This window comes from Ovis aries, chromosome X, assembly GCF_016772045.2.
Source record: "Ovis aries strain OAR_USU_Benz2616 breed Rambouillet chromosome X, ARS-UI_Ramb_v3.0, whole genome shotgun sequence".
Classification (NCBI taxonomy): Eukaryota; Metazoa; Chordata; class Mammalia; order Artiodactyla; family Bovidae; genus Ovis; species Ovis aries.
Window position 1 is genome coordinate 28,414,234 of NC_056080.1, and position 16,990 is coordinate 28,431,223.

Here is a 16,990-nt window from a genome sequence, read left to right on the forward strand (position 1 = left end):
AACTATATGAATAAAATATCAAGTATCAAAGCTAGTCAAATTAACTTTTGATTTTCCTGAATACAAGCATTCTGATAGTAAGAGTTCCACCTTGGGAGCATTTGCTTTATCACTTTGACATGACTCCAAGACCAAGGTTATCAGGTGTTAGTTTATTCATAAAATGTTCTCCCTGCACTCTCTGCTCCCTTGCTTTGTCACTTCCTGCTCTCTGAGGTTTTTGAGGCTCCATGGCACCCCTGGGAGTTAACATAATTGTTTGCAACGGATACATTTTGCCAATCCTGATGCGTTGGAGACAAGTGAGGAGTAAAGAACCTCTCTACCTCCAAATAGCTTCACCTAGTATACATGGATATTCTCTCCGAGCCTTTCATTTTTATTCTCCCAAGGAACACAAGGTGGTGTCTACTTGCTATATTTCTCACAACTGCTGAGCTCCACTATTAAGAACTGATAATGCTCAAACATTCCAGACCAAAGAAAGCAGAACTGAAATCCTATTTTGAGTCACTGAAGCTCTATAAGTAGTTCATGTTCCCTTGACTTGCTAGGAAAATAGGCAGTTGTTTGTCAAGTCTTGAAGATAAAAAAGTACATGCAGACAACAAAACAAGCTGAAAAAAAACCATTGTAAAATGAAGCCTGTTGGTGGGTTTGCCACGGAACAGGTTTTATTGTCAGCTGAATAAATCTGTGAGTATTGTTTTGTGACCATATTTAGTTGATAGATTTAAATAGGGTCATAAAGGAATTACCTCTGAGTATAGCACTCATCACAGGGCTTCCCTTGAGGCTCAGCTGGTGAAGAATCTGCTTGCAATGCTGGAGACCTGGGTTTGATCCCTGGGTCGGGAAGATCCTCTGGAAAAGGAAAAGTCTACCCACTCCGGTATTCTGGCCTGGAGAATTCCATAGACTGTATAGTCCATGGGGTCGCAAACAGTCAGACACGACTGAGTGACTTTCACTTCATAACGCTGATCATGGGGCTTCCCTGGTGGCTCAGTGGTAAAGAATCTGCCTGCAATGTAGGAGACCGGGGTTCGATCCCTGAGTCAGGAAAATCCCCTGGAGGAGGGCATGGCAACCCACTGTAGTATTCTTGCCTAGAGAATCCCATGGACAAAGGAGCCTGGCGGGCTGCAGTACATGGGGTGGCAAAGAGTTGGACACAACTGAAGTGACTAAGCAGCGTGGCAGCACAGCACTCATCACAATGCCTCATATAGGTGTTCTCGTTTCCTACATTCTTATGTAGAACTCCATGCCCTATTGGTCTTTTTATATGTACTACTTATTATTCGCAGATACTTCAAAAGGCACTTGAAATTGAGTTGTGGAGTTATAGTTTAATTATTTATTTAGGTTGTAAGCTCTGTAAGGATTAAAAGCTGAATTTTATCTTTGAGTCCTTTACATTCCCAGTACATTGCTTGCACATCCAAAAGTCTTCAAAATGCCTTTGTTAAATTGTTTTTGAAGATGGAACAGTTGTCCTGCTCTTGAAACTAATGCAGGAAATATTCCTGATTCTTTTTTCTGTGATTCTTATAGTCAGAATCTAAATGTCTTTTGAATTAGCTAATTCTCTACTTCATTATTTTACAGATGATAATATTTTTCTGCTACTGTCCCAAACTTTGATGGGTATCATCATGTATTTTCCATCTAGTATATCAAAGCATTTAATCTGTTATCCTTTTTAATCCTCACACCAAGCCATAAGGGGAAAATATCACATTTTATACATAAGGAGACTGAGACTCAGAGAGCTTAAATAAATTCTCTAACTTGCCAAGCCAACCGGGCAGAATCAGGAATTACTAGACTCATGTCTCCCTGAAAACTATGTGTATTATCTTTCTTACTCCACTGTAATGCTTCTAAGAAACAAAGTAGAGAAGGCACTACTTACAATACATTTTGAAAAGTATCTGTGATTTTGAAAGAACAGGTTTTTATAGTAGGACAATTTTAAGTATCCAAGAGGTATTGATTGTTCTCAATAGTATTTGGGGGACTAAATATAAATTTTAGAGGGATGTCAAAACAAAGATCCACTCATTCTAAATATTTCATACTTCTCTTCTCTTTAAGATTATTAGACAAATTTGAGAATACTGGCTTCATTACCCTGGTCTCTTGTCACTTTTGCTTTGGAATATGGGATCCTATTTTTTTGTTATTCCAAAACCCAAGTGTACATGGCATGGGGAAAAAAGAGAGAAACTTCATCTCTTCATAATTATTTGTGGAATGTTAACACAGAAATTATTCCTATATACAACTTTGTGTATACCAGCTTTTAGATGTTTCTCTAACTAGCAGCTGGTAAGCAGCACAAATGTTCCTTAAAATTTCCCTTCTACTCTGAAGAATGATTTGTCAATCGGGACATATTAATAACTGTAAACGATTTTTTATTCTAAAATAAAGATTTTAATTTTAAAATAAAAAATAATTTTATTTTAAAATAACTATGTTATCTTTAATGTGGTCAGTGGGGTGTTCTGAAAAATAAAATGAGAAAAATAAAATAAAATCTCTGAAAAATAAAATAAAATGAGAGAGAGAAAATATATTTTTTGATGGAGGCATATAAATATTTCAATGCATAATTAGCCAGAGAAACATCTCTACTGTACTTGTTGTATATTTTTTTCATAGAAAAATGTGATTAAGGTTTAAAATCAACCTGTGTTTCCTATCACTACTGTCAGACTTGCATTATTTTTTCAATGATTTCACCTTTGTGTGTGTGTGTGTGTGTGTGTGTGAGAGAGAGAGAGAGAGAGAGAGAGAGAGAGAGAGAGAGAGAGAGAGAGAAAGGAGAGAAAGAAAATGCTCCCAAAGGCAAGTTGTTTTCTTGACAATACAATGTCAGTTGCCTAGTCATGGTCTAATGCTTATTACTTCTTCTTTATTGAACTAGTTTGTTTGAGTTTCCTTCCAGTCCTACTTTTGCCCAAGAAGAAAATGAAGAGGGCTTTGTGTTTGTGTGCATGTGGTCATTTTGTCTGGTCATTACCATTCCTGCGTTTGTTCGCCCATTCTGTCACTTCAATTCAACTAATATTTATTAAACACCATGAAGTGTCAGGAACATTCAAATAATGGGTAATTCAGCACATTTCTTTTCTTTGTGGCAGCACAATTGGTCACCCTCAAATGACTGTGGAGGTATATCTTAGCTTTAATGGTCCTCCCCTTTCACAGTCACATGTCAGATCTGAGGTCAGTTGTTGTGCTCTCTGATAGATTTCGTTCACTTTTATCAAAGACAAGTGAATCATACAAGAAACATGCCTAAATGATATCCTCTTATAGCATAATATCAAAACATCAAGATGACAGATAGTAGGTCACTTATTTGCATGTTTTTGCTCTCCTAACAGATTGCTCACACCTTGAGGGGAAACACTGAGCAGGGCTGCAGTAGTTGCTTGATAGAATTTTCAAGGATCAGGTGATAAAGAACTGAGAGGCAAAGTTCCAGCAAGGACTCTAGCTAGTCTTTGCTCTGTCACCTTTGGCACACCGCTTGTGCTTTTCGCACCTCAGATCATTGATCTCTAAAACAAGAGAATTGACCCAGCTCAGAATTTTTCCACTATTGCCGATTTTTTAACTTCTAATTACTATAAGAGGTAAAGGCAGAAACCAAAGATATTCCCCTGTCACAATGCCTAGCACATAACAGTGCCCAATATACAATACATCAGTTAAGTTGGATTGGACTTTTTTGGTTAAAATCTTGGACAAAATGCTGATGTATAAGATAAATAAAAGCAGGGACATGTTTGTCAAGAGAGGAGTACGTGGCACAACGAAGTATGAAGTCAACTCCCAGTCCACCCCTTATCTCTGTCTGCATTTCATCTGCCCAGAGGGATGCTATGGAAACCATAGGGAACACAATTTAAAAATCAAAAAACTTCATAAGCTTAGAATTTTCCCTGGCTTGAACATTCTATGATTCCTCTGCTAACTTGGAGTTGTCCCATGAGGATAATATAAAAAGGTCTTAATGATACAGTACTATGCCATGCGGTGGGTGGTGAATTGGAATGGAGAACCATACAACCATTTTATACTTCTGAACAAATGTCTTGTATGGGGATTTTATCTTTCTCTACAGATAAATTAGTCTGGGATGTGTTTGAGCAGAGAATATTTTTCTCAGCTACTTACTATAACTGCTGAATTGTCTACTTGTAACTACACAATCACAAGCTTTTCTAAACTGAGTTAATTTACTGAATAAGCTGGTTATTTTGATGTCATCAGTCAGTTCAGTTCAGTCACGTCCGACTCTTTGCGACCCCATGGACTGCAGCACACCAGGCTTCCCTGCCATAGTTGCTTTCAGAGTCTACTGAAATTATTTGATAACCACAGCTTAGGACCTGTGGCTTTTTTAACCTATCAGTGGTGAACTGCTTTGCTGACATTCAGTGAATAATTGACTTATCTAGCTGACAGGAGAATAAAAATCTGTTAAGATCACTTTAGGCAAGAAATACAAGTGTTTAAGGTTAATCAGAGTGATGTCAAATCTTCGAGAAGAATTTCAAAGTGATTTATCTCATCCTATTACCCCAGCTTAGCTTTCCTCCCCCCTTCCTTCCCAGCCTGCTGTTAAATATTAATGACGATGAATAATGTATTCAATTAGTTATGAACAAAAGCTGTTGATCCTATGTGAGGTTGGTCTTCCAAACCAGGACTCTTAAAACTCATCCCTGTTTTTCTGAGTTAAGCTGCATCTTTCATTTGCACTGACTGTGTTTTCTGTGAAAGAGAGAGAGTGGTGAGCTGCCAAAGCAGATTGAATTCTTGAATCCTCTGGTGAGGAGGTTATGTGGCTGACTCGGGGCACTGCTGTCTAGATCAACCTTCCAGTTATCAACCACACTGGCATGTCCTCCTGGCAAGGAAGGAAGAAAGCCCTTAATGTAAAATCATTTAATTTTTCAGTCAATTTCAGCAACCCTTAGTTGGTCATTTCTGTACTTCCTACAGAGTTGAAGTTGCAGTGGCAGATTTCATGGGGACCTGGCACAGGCTTTTTAGTCCAAGAGGGTGAGCAGAGAGTCTTGAATGAAGGATCCCTGACTATTTGCCTAAAGTCCAGATTGTCTAGTTTAGCTCAGGATGAAGTATGCAGTGGGAAACCTATCCTCAAAATGCTTAATAGCCTACTCTTAGATCTGTGTGCTGATCATTGATAGACTGATAAGTGCACAGAGCAATAATGTGTAGAAGCTAAAAATCAGACAGTATATCATGCAAATTAGCAATAAGTACTATAAAGTGCCACCGATAATAGCAATAAAATATTCTGACTAAATGGAAATATCATTTTAAAATATAACTTGGTGAGTATTTCTGTGCATGTTGGAGTATGCAGCTTGTACTTGTAGTAATATAATGCCACATTGCTGTTTCATTTATAGGAGATGTATGTGAGAAATACTTAATCTAATTACTAAATTAAAAGACGCTTACTCCTTGGAAGAAAAGTTATGACCAACCTAGATAGCATATTAAAAAGCAGAGATATTACTTTGCCAGCAAAAGTCCATCTAGTCAAGGCTATGATTTTTCCAGTGCTCATGTATGGATGTGAGAGTTGGACTATAAAGAAGGCTAAGCACCGAAGAATTGATGCTTTTGAATTGTAGTGTTTGACTGATGCTGAAGCTGAAACTCCAATACTTTGGCCACCTGATGTGAAGAGCTGACTCATTGGAAAAGACCCTGATGCTGGGAAAGATTGAGGACAGGAGGAGAAGGGGACGACAGAGGATGAGATGGTTGGATGGCATCACTGACTTGATGGACATGGGTTTGGGTGGACTCTGGGAGTTGGTGATGGACAGGGAGGCATGGCATGCTGTGGTTCATGGGGTCTCAGAGAATCGAACACGACTGAGCGACTGAAGTGAACTGAATTACTAAATTATGGATTTTGAGGCAATGTGATCCAGAGTAGGGAATTTAGGAATGGGATTAGGAAGAAATAGACAATATTAGGCCCCCCAAAGTCATTGAAATGCATGATACAGTTATTATGTGTATCTTTAATTAACACAGAAAATGTAGGGTACCCTTTAAAAAGGAAAACACGATACAGATTGAAATATTTGGTAAAGTGCAATCATATATTCATAAGGTCTGAGCAATCTTGATTCTGTACTTCAGCAGTCTCATGTGACTGTCAATTTGGTAATGTTATATTTGACTCATGTATAATCTAATAGCTTTTCAGCTTGCCTGAAGGTACTGCCTGCAATATGTAAGTCACTACCTGGTAAAATGCTTTGACACACTACTCAGAGAATGAGAAATATTTATGAAACTAAACTGTGTTCTCTCCTTCAGTTTATGCAGCATAACTCTAAATCTGTATTATTATTGTTTTTCAGCCCCTCTGACAGATAAACCACCCAAGCTGTTGTATCCTATGGAAAGTAAACTGACGATTCAGGAGACCCAGCTGGGTGAGTAATTCCTTAATTCTTGTTAGTACACTTTTCTTGTTACATTCTGACCATTACTAAAGCCTAGATTGTAGCCTGGTGTAATACTCTGAGCTAAGCCCATGTTTATTTAAAGGGAGCAAAATTAGAAAACACCAGCAAACATGGCATGTTGCGTCCTGCCATGCCTGCATTAGGATTAATTTGGACATATGGATGGATGTCAAATCTCATATATTATTTAGATGGCTGTTGAGAAATTAAGTGGTTGTTGAGAAATTAGATGGGCTGAGAGTTTTGCTGATATTATCTTGTCATTTTATAAGGCTTGAATTGGTTTTAAAACAAGTAATGTGAAACTATTTTACTTATAATACCCAGTAATACATTAAAGTACAGTTTTTGAAAATTGGGGGAAAGGGTAGAGATTCATTAAAATGAATGACACTATGACAGTTATGGATAATGTATTTATAAAATGTGAGCAAGTGGCTTTTGATTAAAGGGCTGAAACAGAAGAATATGGACAGAATATGTTCTGGTAAAAATATCTAGTTGTCTATAAATCTGAATATTAACGTATTTATCTTAGAGTTAAGTCTAGAGTTTCTTAGTCTGACTTATCTATACTCAGTTATGCTAAATTATGGGAAATTTCCCCTCTAGTTTATAAATACGTACAGTACCTTCAATTATATTTTTTATTTGAGATATAGTATGCATGTGTATATATATCATAAACTTTAGCAGAAAATTATTTGCTTTTAGTGGTTTATTATGAAAGTTTATAAAAAATGTAATTTTAGCCATATATTCATATTTTTAAGGAATATTTTGTTACATTAACCATTTGAAAGTAGAAATGCATTTAATGAATACAATTTAAAAAAATTGATTGCCCATCCGTTATGTTATCAATGTTGTTATTGTTACTGGGGTGAGAATTTAGATCAAAATTGTAAACCTGTCTTCAAAATGAAGATTAAAGATCTGATCATCTTACTAATAGCATATCCAAAGTTGTAGTGCAAAAAGGTAAGGTGATGGGTTTAGAGACTATAAAATAATTGTAGTCAACAAATTTCCAGCATTAGAAATATTCATCAACTTTCAGGCATAAACATATATAATTTTTATACAAGTCAGAGCAGTAATATGTTTCTTTGCTGATATGCCCAAGCCTTTGGATTAAATCCATCTTACATGCAAGTAGTTTTGTAATTTCATTATTTTGAGGTGGGAGACCACAAGCAACATTAAAGCAATGCTGTATATAAAACAAACATATTAAAATTGTATTGTGCTGTTTACGCATGCTATGGCATATTGAGGTATATTAGATTTGGTATATTATTAGATTAGGTATATTATTGCTACTTTGAAAAGAAATTTTGATATAAATTTTCATAAGTGACAATGTTCATATAGACCTTTCAGTAACCCTTAGGAAGATGTATTTCTAAGGAGTTATGCAAAACTATGAATATCTTGTACCAAGAAGGAGTGGTTTATGGTACTAGTTATCTGTAATGAACATTGCCAAAGTGATATTAATTGTATCTCTGACAACATAATTCAAACAGTTTTATGAAAGATGGCTGCTCGTTGAATTTCCTTATATTTTCCCTAAATTTTGGATATATCAGATTGTTCCCTGTCTTCTACTAAAATGTTCTACAGAATGGAATAAATAATTCTTCAAGCTCTATTTTTTTAAAAAAATCACTCTTCTTGAACAAAAATTACAAAAACTAATCAAATCACATTGAAAATATGAAAAATTTTATGCAAATTAGAGGGTGTGTCTGTATATTTGTTTGAGGAAAAATGGGCATGTCTGTTATCAAAATGCTCCGGAAAAATACTCTAATTAATTCCTTTATTGTCACTGTCTAAAGAACATGAGCTCACTTTAAATTCCAAGTAAACCATAGACATCAACCTGGGACTTATATTCTTCTAGTCAACTTTTGTTTTATTTTCTGACTCCAGTTCTCCATATGATAAATCGTTTGAGAGATGATTTCTAAATTAAATTTTTAGTTTGAGAAATTTAACCTTAATCCATGAATTTTTGAGCAACATTTGATTTGAAATAACTAACTTTAGTGTTTTAGCTTGTATAGTATTGAGGTAGATAAACAGCTAATCACAAAGGATAAGTGAAAATAGGAAACAATGTCAAGAGCCAAAAAAAGGAAGGATTCGAGATGCCTAAAATATGTTTGTTGTTCTCTACAAGGTGTACTTTGATTTTTCACCTCCTTTGGGGTTTATTTTTGCCTTTTCCAGGTCTGAAAAAACTATTACTTTCTATAGGCTCAAAATGCATTATCAAATCTTAAGGAAGGGAACTGAGTGAAGAGTCATGGCGGCGGGGGGTAGTAAGGAGAGTGGCCAGGATCAGTGAAAGGGAACCTGTAAGTTATGCCAACTTTCATGAGAAGGTAAAAATCTCCAACAAAATTTCATTGACCAAGAAAGCTCAGGGGTCTGACTCAACCTTGTCCTAAATTGAGGGTTAACCTCAGTGGTGAATAAAACTACTATGTGCATTAATTACAAGAGCAATTATTAGAAATTATACAAAGCTGAGTTAGTACATGTCTGATGACCTAACATGAACATCTCGGCTAATTTAAACACATATCTAGCCAACAAATCTCCAGTTTGTGTGTGAATATATGAAACACATTCATAATGACTTAGACAAAAGCACGAAATGCATAGATTCATCTTCATCTCCAAATTCTGCTTTCTCTGCTGTTTACTAGCCATGCCTGCCTTTCACTTTCCACATCCCTCGCATCTTCCTTTTCTTCTAATTCTTTCATCTTCTCAAAACTGGAAAGATTCTGATAGTGATCATTTAAACTGTTTCAGTACAGAAAGCAAAAGGCACCAAAAATTTCAAAATACTTGGGAAAAAACTAATATAATAGTAATTAAACTCATATAAAACATGTATATTGGGTGGTTTTGAATTTCAATCAATATGGGGTTACAACTAGCGATTATAAGTGGCATCTGTATGTTATTTCTAAATGTGAGGGGAAAAAAAAAAAGACTCTGTCCTTTCAAATAACTTTCAGGCATCAGCAAATATGTGGATAGAACTTTCTTGGGCAAAAGGCCCAGAGATCATATTGTACAGTTCTGAAGGTCAATCCAGGGGGTGAGCCTGACTTATTCTTTTCAAGCAGCTATAGTCAAAAGAATCAAAGGACATACACCATTGTCTTGCTGAACTTGAGCCCTAAGGATGTCAATCAGAGATGTGGTCTTCTTATGGCCAGGAGCCCATTTTCAAAAACTTCTAAGATGTTTTACAGAGGATGTTATATTAATCATTACCAGACTTTCAAATAGTAGAAATTCATTCCATCCTTGTCATAGAGAGACACATTATACTTTATAACTTAGAATTTACTGAAAATTATCATTAATTACTCATCTAGATATGAAAAGTACTTTATTTAAATTTTGCTTTCTTTTTTGCTTTAAAAATATAGGTTAGTTTTATAGGTTAATTACAGATAGACCTTTGGAGGAAATACAGAAAGAATTGTGTTTTTTATACTTTATATTGTAGAAACATTCTGCTCCTATTAAATATTCTCAGAAAATACCCCTTTAATGGCTATATGACATCCTTGAGAATGTCCCATAACTTCATAGATATTGCTGGAAATTTGGGTTTTTCCACGTTTCATTATCATAAATAATGATACAGTTATCTTTAGCCATACATTTTCTAATTTATTTCAACAAGACAGATTGCTGAAAGGAAAATTACTGGGTAAAAGGAAATAATGTCTCCAAAGTTTCTTGATACATAATTTCAGAATTCTTACCAGAGAAGTACAGACTCTCACTAGAAGTATTAGTGAATTTAATAACTTTTCATTTTTTTGATGCATTGCATAAAATATTATATCTTTGCAACATAGGGCCCTTAAACAAAAAGCCACTTTCCTTAAATATAAGAATCACTTCTTCCTTCCCCATCTTAGTTCTTTCTTTTCACTCACTGAATATGGCTGTGGCCTCTTTTTTCAGGATTACCAACATTTGGAGGGTTTCAAATAAATCTAATCCATATTGTTGAAGAAATATAGAAACTTGATTAAATGTCGGCAGTCTCTATCCATTTTTTCTCTTGATTATCTTAATGCTCAACTGAAAATTTCTTCTAGAGTCTGTATATCTTAATATAAGTACACGGTAATTTTGTGATGTGCTTTGGGCATCAGTTCAGTTCAGTCGCTCAGTCGGGTCCAACTCTTTGTGATCCCATGGATTGCAACATGCCAGGCCTCCCTGTCCATCACCAACTCCTGGAGTTCACTCAGATTCACATCCATCGAGTCAGTGGTGCCATCCAGCCATCTCATCTTCTGCCGTCCCCTTCTCTTCCTGCCCCCAATCCCTCCCAGCATCAGAATCTTTTCCAAGGAGTCAGCTCTTCGCATCAGGTGGCCAAAGTACTGGAATTTCAGCTTTTAACATCATTCCTTCCAAAGAACACCCAGGACTGACCTCCTTTAGGATGGACTGGTTGGATCTCCTTGCAGTACAAGGGACTCTCAAGAGTCTTCTCCAGCACCACAGTTCAAAAGCATCAGTTCTTTGGTGCTCAGCTTCCCTCACAGTCCAACTCTCACATCCATACATGACTACTGGAAAAACCATAGCCTTGACTAGACAGACCTTTGTTGGCAAAGTAATGTCTCTGCTTTTTGATATGCTATCTAGGTTGGTCATAACTTTCCTTCCAAGGAGTAAGCGTCTTTTAATTTCATGGCTGCAATCACCATCTGCAGTGATTTTGGAGCTCCAAAAAATAAAATCTGACACTGTTTCCACTGTTTCCCCATCTATTTCCCATGATGGGACCAGATGCCATGATCTTAGTTTTCTGAATGCTAATAAATACTAATTGACAATAAGGTATATATGTTACAATGGATACACATCTCCAGATTTTCTGTTAAAAAAATAATGAGACTGAACTGAATGAACTGTTCAACAGTGCTGTTGTTTTTCTTTAATATCTGCTTCCTGTTGTTATTTGTTAAAAAGAAGTCTTGTGTATCAGACGGTTACAGGGATTCACCAGACATTGCCATCTCAAGGAAAGTGGTTGATGACGTTGAAACCTCAAGTTTTTAAATGTCTGTCCTTGTAAAAGACACACTACACAAGTGACTACCAATTTGACTACAGGCTAATTAAAATAAAATGTCACACTAGGGCTTAACTAACACATCTTGCTCTGATACACCATATTATAGTTTGCAGAATTTTAAATTTCAAGCAGACTGAAGGAAAAATGTCCATGTATTATATAATAGATTCTGATTGATAATTTAATAGGAAAACTTTTTGTCATGAAAATCTTATGCTTCATTTTGTTGTTGTTCAGTCACTAAGTCGTGTCTGACTCTGCAATCCCATGAACTGTAGCGTGCCAGGCTTCCTTGTCCTTCACTTCTTCCTGAGTTTGCTCAAACTCATGTCCATTGAGTCAGTGATGCCATCCAACCATCTCATCCTTGTCACGCCCTTCTCCTTTTGCCCTCAATCTGTCCTAGAACCATGGTCTTTTCCAATGAGTCAGCTCCTCGCATCAGGTGGCCAAAGTCTTGGAGCTTCAGTTTCAGCATGAATATTCAGAGTTGATTTCCTGTGGGATTGACTGGTTTGATCTCCTTACAGTCTAAGTGACTCCCAAGAGTCTTCTCTAACAGCACAGTTTGAAAGCGTCAGTTCTTTGGCACTCAGCTTTGTTTATGGTCCAACTCTCACATCCATACATGACTGTTTCATTTACTATCTTGCTAAAGTTGTTACTGAAACATATTCTGCTTCAATCTTTTATATGTACTAGAACTTAGTGTATGGAATTTGTTGTATTACATATAGTCTAGTCAAGTTTTTAATCCAAGAAAAGTATATAGGGAATTATTTTATGGAGTGAAAATTAGCTCTCTAACATTTACTCTCTAGGTCTATATTTTCATAGCTGTTTTCTTGAAACAAAACACATACTATCTGAATAGTTACTTATTTAGGAAGACTGTTTTCTTTCTCAGGTAGGGAAGTTCTTAATGTCAGTATCCTAGAAACAAAATAATTCAGGTGCTAAATTTGATACCTAATTCTGAAAGTGACACACGTTACTGTTGATGCTAAAGAGTACTTTGTTGCTGAGTTATGCATCTGATTCAAATAGGACCTTCCTTCCCAGAGGTAAGAAAGCCAGGTTTGACTGTTTGGGGTTTTCCATCTGCAAATACTCTTCTGGTTGTCATCAGCGAATGGAATGCTGTTGACTTTGGTTGTACTGCTCCATGGGGAATGTACAAACCATATTTTCACTGAAAAACTCATATAAAGCACCATAAAACTTCCTTTTCACTCTGAATAAAAACGTTTGTATCTGTGTCTTGATTTAAGATGACAAATGATGTACTTCTTGCCCACTTAAGAAAGACATGCAGATCAGTGGAGTTCTACTGCCTGAAATAAAACTTGCTAGACATAAATTAGAGCTTCTGGGAAAACAGACATGATTAAAGCGTGTAAAGGCAAATAGAGTAGTGTTATAATTATTTAAACTAATGGCATTCAGTTCTATTCAGTACAAATTTATTGCACCAGGATGAATGAAAGTAATAACTCTTGACAGCTGTTGTGATCTGATATCTTATTTTTGAAACCAAAAAGACCTTAAGAATTGTGATTTTTTTAAGCTGAAGAGGGATATTTTCATAGTAATATTTATTTAATATGTCATATCCTTATACAAATGGTAAATCAATAAATGCAAACCAGTATTAATATTTTTAGATCATTAAATGGCCTAACATGTATGATATGAATATTGCAAAGTCTCAAAATCAGAGTCCTTAGTGCTAGAGAGGAAGAATAGGTTGGGGGAAAATGCAGCTTTGCATGTTTGCTTTAAAAATTGCCAACTAAAAACCCAGAGATACAGAGAATAAACTAGTGATTACCAGCGGAGAGAAAGGGGAGGGTGCCATAGGAATGGGAGAGTGGGAGCTTCAAAGTATTGGGTGTAAGATAGACTTAAGGGTGTATTGTACAGCAAGCACAAGGAATATAGTCAAGGAATATAGTTTTGTAATAACTGTATATGTAAAGTAACCGTTAAAAATTGTATAAACTTGTTTTTAAAAAGCTCAAGACGAGCTGAGTGGCAACAATGAGAACAACAACAACAAAAATAATAACTTACTATTCTTAATATTAGGTGTCTTATTCCAGTCTCTCAGTCCAGAATAAAATCAAGCCACCCCAAAAAAATGCTAACTAAGCAGAAATCACACTTCCTTTTTAAGTATTATATGCTCAAGGCCTACTACTAGGTCAGGCTTGAAGCTCAAAGAAGATGGAGATGAAGGTTAGAATAACTCCTATGGGCCATTGATTTCTGCAAGTTTAGAAGTCAGCTGAAACATTTTTTAAAATGCTTTAAAAATGAAATAAACTGTAAGTGAGTCTGCTTGTTCTTACTTTGGGAAAGGGCCAAAAGAGAGAAAAGGAAGGAAGAAAAAAAAGGTCCAGGAAAGAATATTGTCACAAAACCAATGCAGAGAGTCCTTGGAAATTTTCACCTCCTGGTGTAGTTCTGGTCTGGTTTGAATACCAACACGAGTCATGTAGCTTGCTCTTTTGCTACAGCTCTAAGAGTACAGTTTTGTTTGTTTGTGGTCAACTGAGAAACTAGATATGTGAAACTTCACATTTCTAGATTTTGAAACTTTATGAAGTGGAGGGACTTTGATAGTTAGCGAGTCAAATTCTTCTCCTTAAGCTGATGAGAAAACAGAGACCAAAAATAGCTACATATTTCAGTATCATAAAATTTGCAAAAACAAACATCATCACCACCATCATTTTTTTTCTTTTTGTTATTAATCATGATGATTATCATGTTATCATTTTGGTCACTTACAATAAAGAGGCAGCATATAGCAGTGGTTCCAAATTCAGGACAATCCAGCTCTACCACGTACTTCTACTGAAATCTTTAGCAAATAGCCCTCATTTTCCTAATCAGTAAAAAAGATACCATGATAATACCTAGGTCTGTAGAGTTAGTATGGGCATTTAATGAGGTAACACATGTAAAGATTAGTACATTGCCTGGTATATGTTTAAGTGGTCTATATGCTTGCTGCTGTAAGTTGAGCTATTTTAATGCTACACACACAAACATACACACACAGAATGCTGTATATATGAGATTTCTGAAATGCATTTTGAATGCCAATGATTGTTTGATTTTGCTTATATTCTTTGATATTGCTTATATTCAGTAAGCCTGTTACTGTATAGTATAGACAATATTTTAGACAATTTCCATCTCTTGTCTAAGAACAAAATATGCATACTAAATTTTTCAACATAAATGAAACTGTACCTTAAAGAAATTATTGATTTTAAATTACTTAATTCTTCAACAAATCTATCCAACTGCATGGCCATAACAGAAGAAAATGATTGCCAGCCTCTAAACATTGACCATGTAATGGACACTATGCCACATGAATTTATCAGTAACCATCAAGAAGAAAGTAAGAGTGAAAAAATTACTTTTTCAAGTAAATAAATTCAGATATGATATTTCTTAAGACAAAGGACATGAGAATAATTTACAAAACAAAACATCAACCATTATGCCTGTCAAGTTCCTCCTGAAGGTTTTGGAAATAGTCTTATTCATTTTATAGAAAAATGCTGCTTTTCCTCTGACAAGTAGTATTATCACAAAGCTTTCTGAGTCATTCCTAATGATTGAAGTTTACCAGCATAGAAAAATGCAGTGAGTATCCTATGTTAACATGAACTTCTGTATTTGCAAAGTAAATGCCAATTTCTCAGAAGTAAACTTATCAAAGGACGTAATGGTGTAGAATATTGAAAGAGGTTTCAGAATAAGAGTATGTACCACATGACTGATGTTCATTAAAGCAGAAACTATAAAAAGACCCACATCATTTTACATTTGAATATAAAGAGATGTTCATCCATAAATTTCCTTTTGAATTTTGGCTAAATAACTGAGCATTCCTAATTATATGCAGACTTTTCATGAAAAATAACTCGTGCTTGAATGTGATTACAAAAATAGGATGCCAGTATTTTATGGTCTAATGTTAACACACTTAGCATTCCAATCATACCTTACTCTACCAACTTAGTATGTTCATACAGATTGGTGGGTAAATTGAATCATCATCATTTCAGAGAAGTGTTCCCTTCATTTTTGATTGATCTTTCATTGGTAGTGGCTTAACATGTCAGTTTTAAGAGAGTCTGTCCCCCAATCTCTTTTAAGCAGCTAATGTTCAATGAAAGATTTATATGCATAAGGGAAGTACTATAAAGTAACTCTGTGGTGAATTGTTTTATATAAGATTCCTTTTGTAATTGAGTAATTGCCCCTATAACATTTCTCTGTGTTAGTGAAGATTTTTACGTTTTTGTAAGATGTGGTTCACTGATACAAAACTGGAAAGTGGTATTTCTAATTAATCCAAATAAAGGAACAGCCACCTATCACTTCAGTATGTCTTCCTCTTGTCTATCAGTGAAAAATGATATCCCCTTTCTGACTTTTGCCTCCTCTGAGGAAATATTAAAATTTCCCCCAGGTTCAGAATCAACAGTAGTTAATTTTAATCTAATTCTCAAAAATTCCTGTGGGTAGATTGTTGGAGTAACAATATCGCATGCTCAGTTATGACTAAACAGTTTATTTTCATAAGAGTCACATTGTGAAGGCCATCATACTATCTTGTCTGCCTTGATTTCATTGAACAATATCCTAATGGAATGACTGCCCATGGTATCATTCGTTTTTCCATAGCTATAACTGTTATTTCCAATTTTAAAGAGAGCGTTCTGTATTTTGATGCTTCTGGAATTTATATGGACCTTTTCATTACATCATTCTGTTGACCACTTCTTTTTTCCTTAATATATTCCTATGTATTTAATAATGATTTTCTCTTTAATATGAAAGTATATACAATGAAATTTGTTTTGTTAGTCCATGAATACCTAAACATTCATATTTTAAGATGTAACAAAATGTATGCTCCAAAACATGCCAGATAAGCCCACAGAGTATCCAGAAGGTTTTAAAACCTGCACTTCACCACGAACTCTCAAGAAGAGACCTGTCTTACAGTTTACTACATACAAGCCCAATGTTACTTTCTCAGAGAAACTAAGGATTTTTAAAAGTTTTATAGTTAGGATATGTAAATTTTAATTATAATATATATTATCCAATCAAATAATCAAGAAAAGAAAAAAAAACTTGATAAAGAGTTTTTACTTTCCATTGTTCTGGTCAGAAGACACCTTCCATTTGCACTTCTGGTCCACAGTGAGCATGAGAGAAAGACTTCAAGATCCTGAGGCGGCCAAGAAAGTCAATACTCCCCTCTCCCCTCCCACTTCCCTGCAGT

General features: G+C 35.4%; 1 protein-coding gene across 1 annotated transcript in view; it reads left to right on the plus strand.

The window, feature by feature from the left end:
* IL1RAPL1 (interleukin 1 receptor accessory protein like 1) overlaps window positions 1-16,990 on the plus strand; it is a 1,455,753-nt gene that overhangs the window by 1,112,582 nt on the left and 326,181 nt on the right. Inside the window, exon 6 of the mRNA XM_060407978.1 lies at window positions 6,432-6,506. Within this exon, the coding sequence (XP_060263961.1) occupies window positions 6,432-6,506 (75 nt within the window). The remainder of the gene's footprint in view (window positions 1-6,431; window positions 6,507-16,990) is intronic.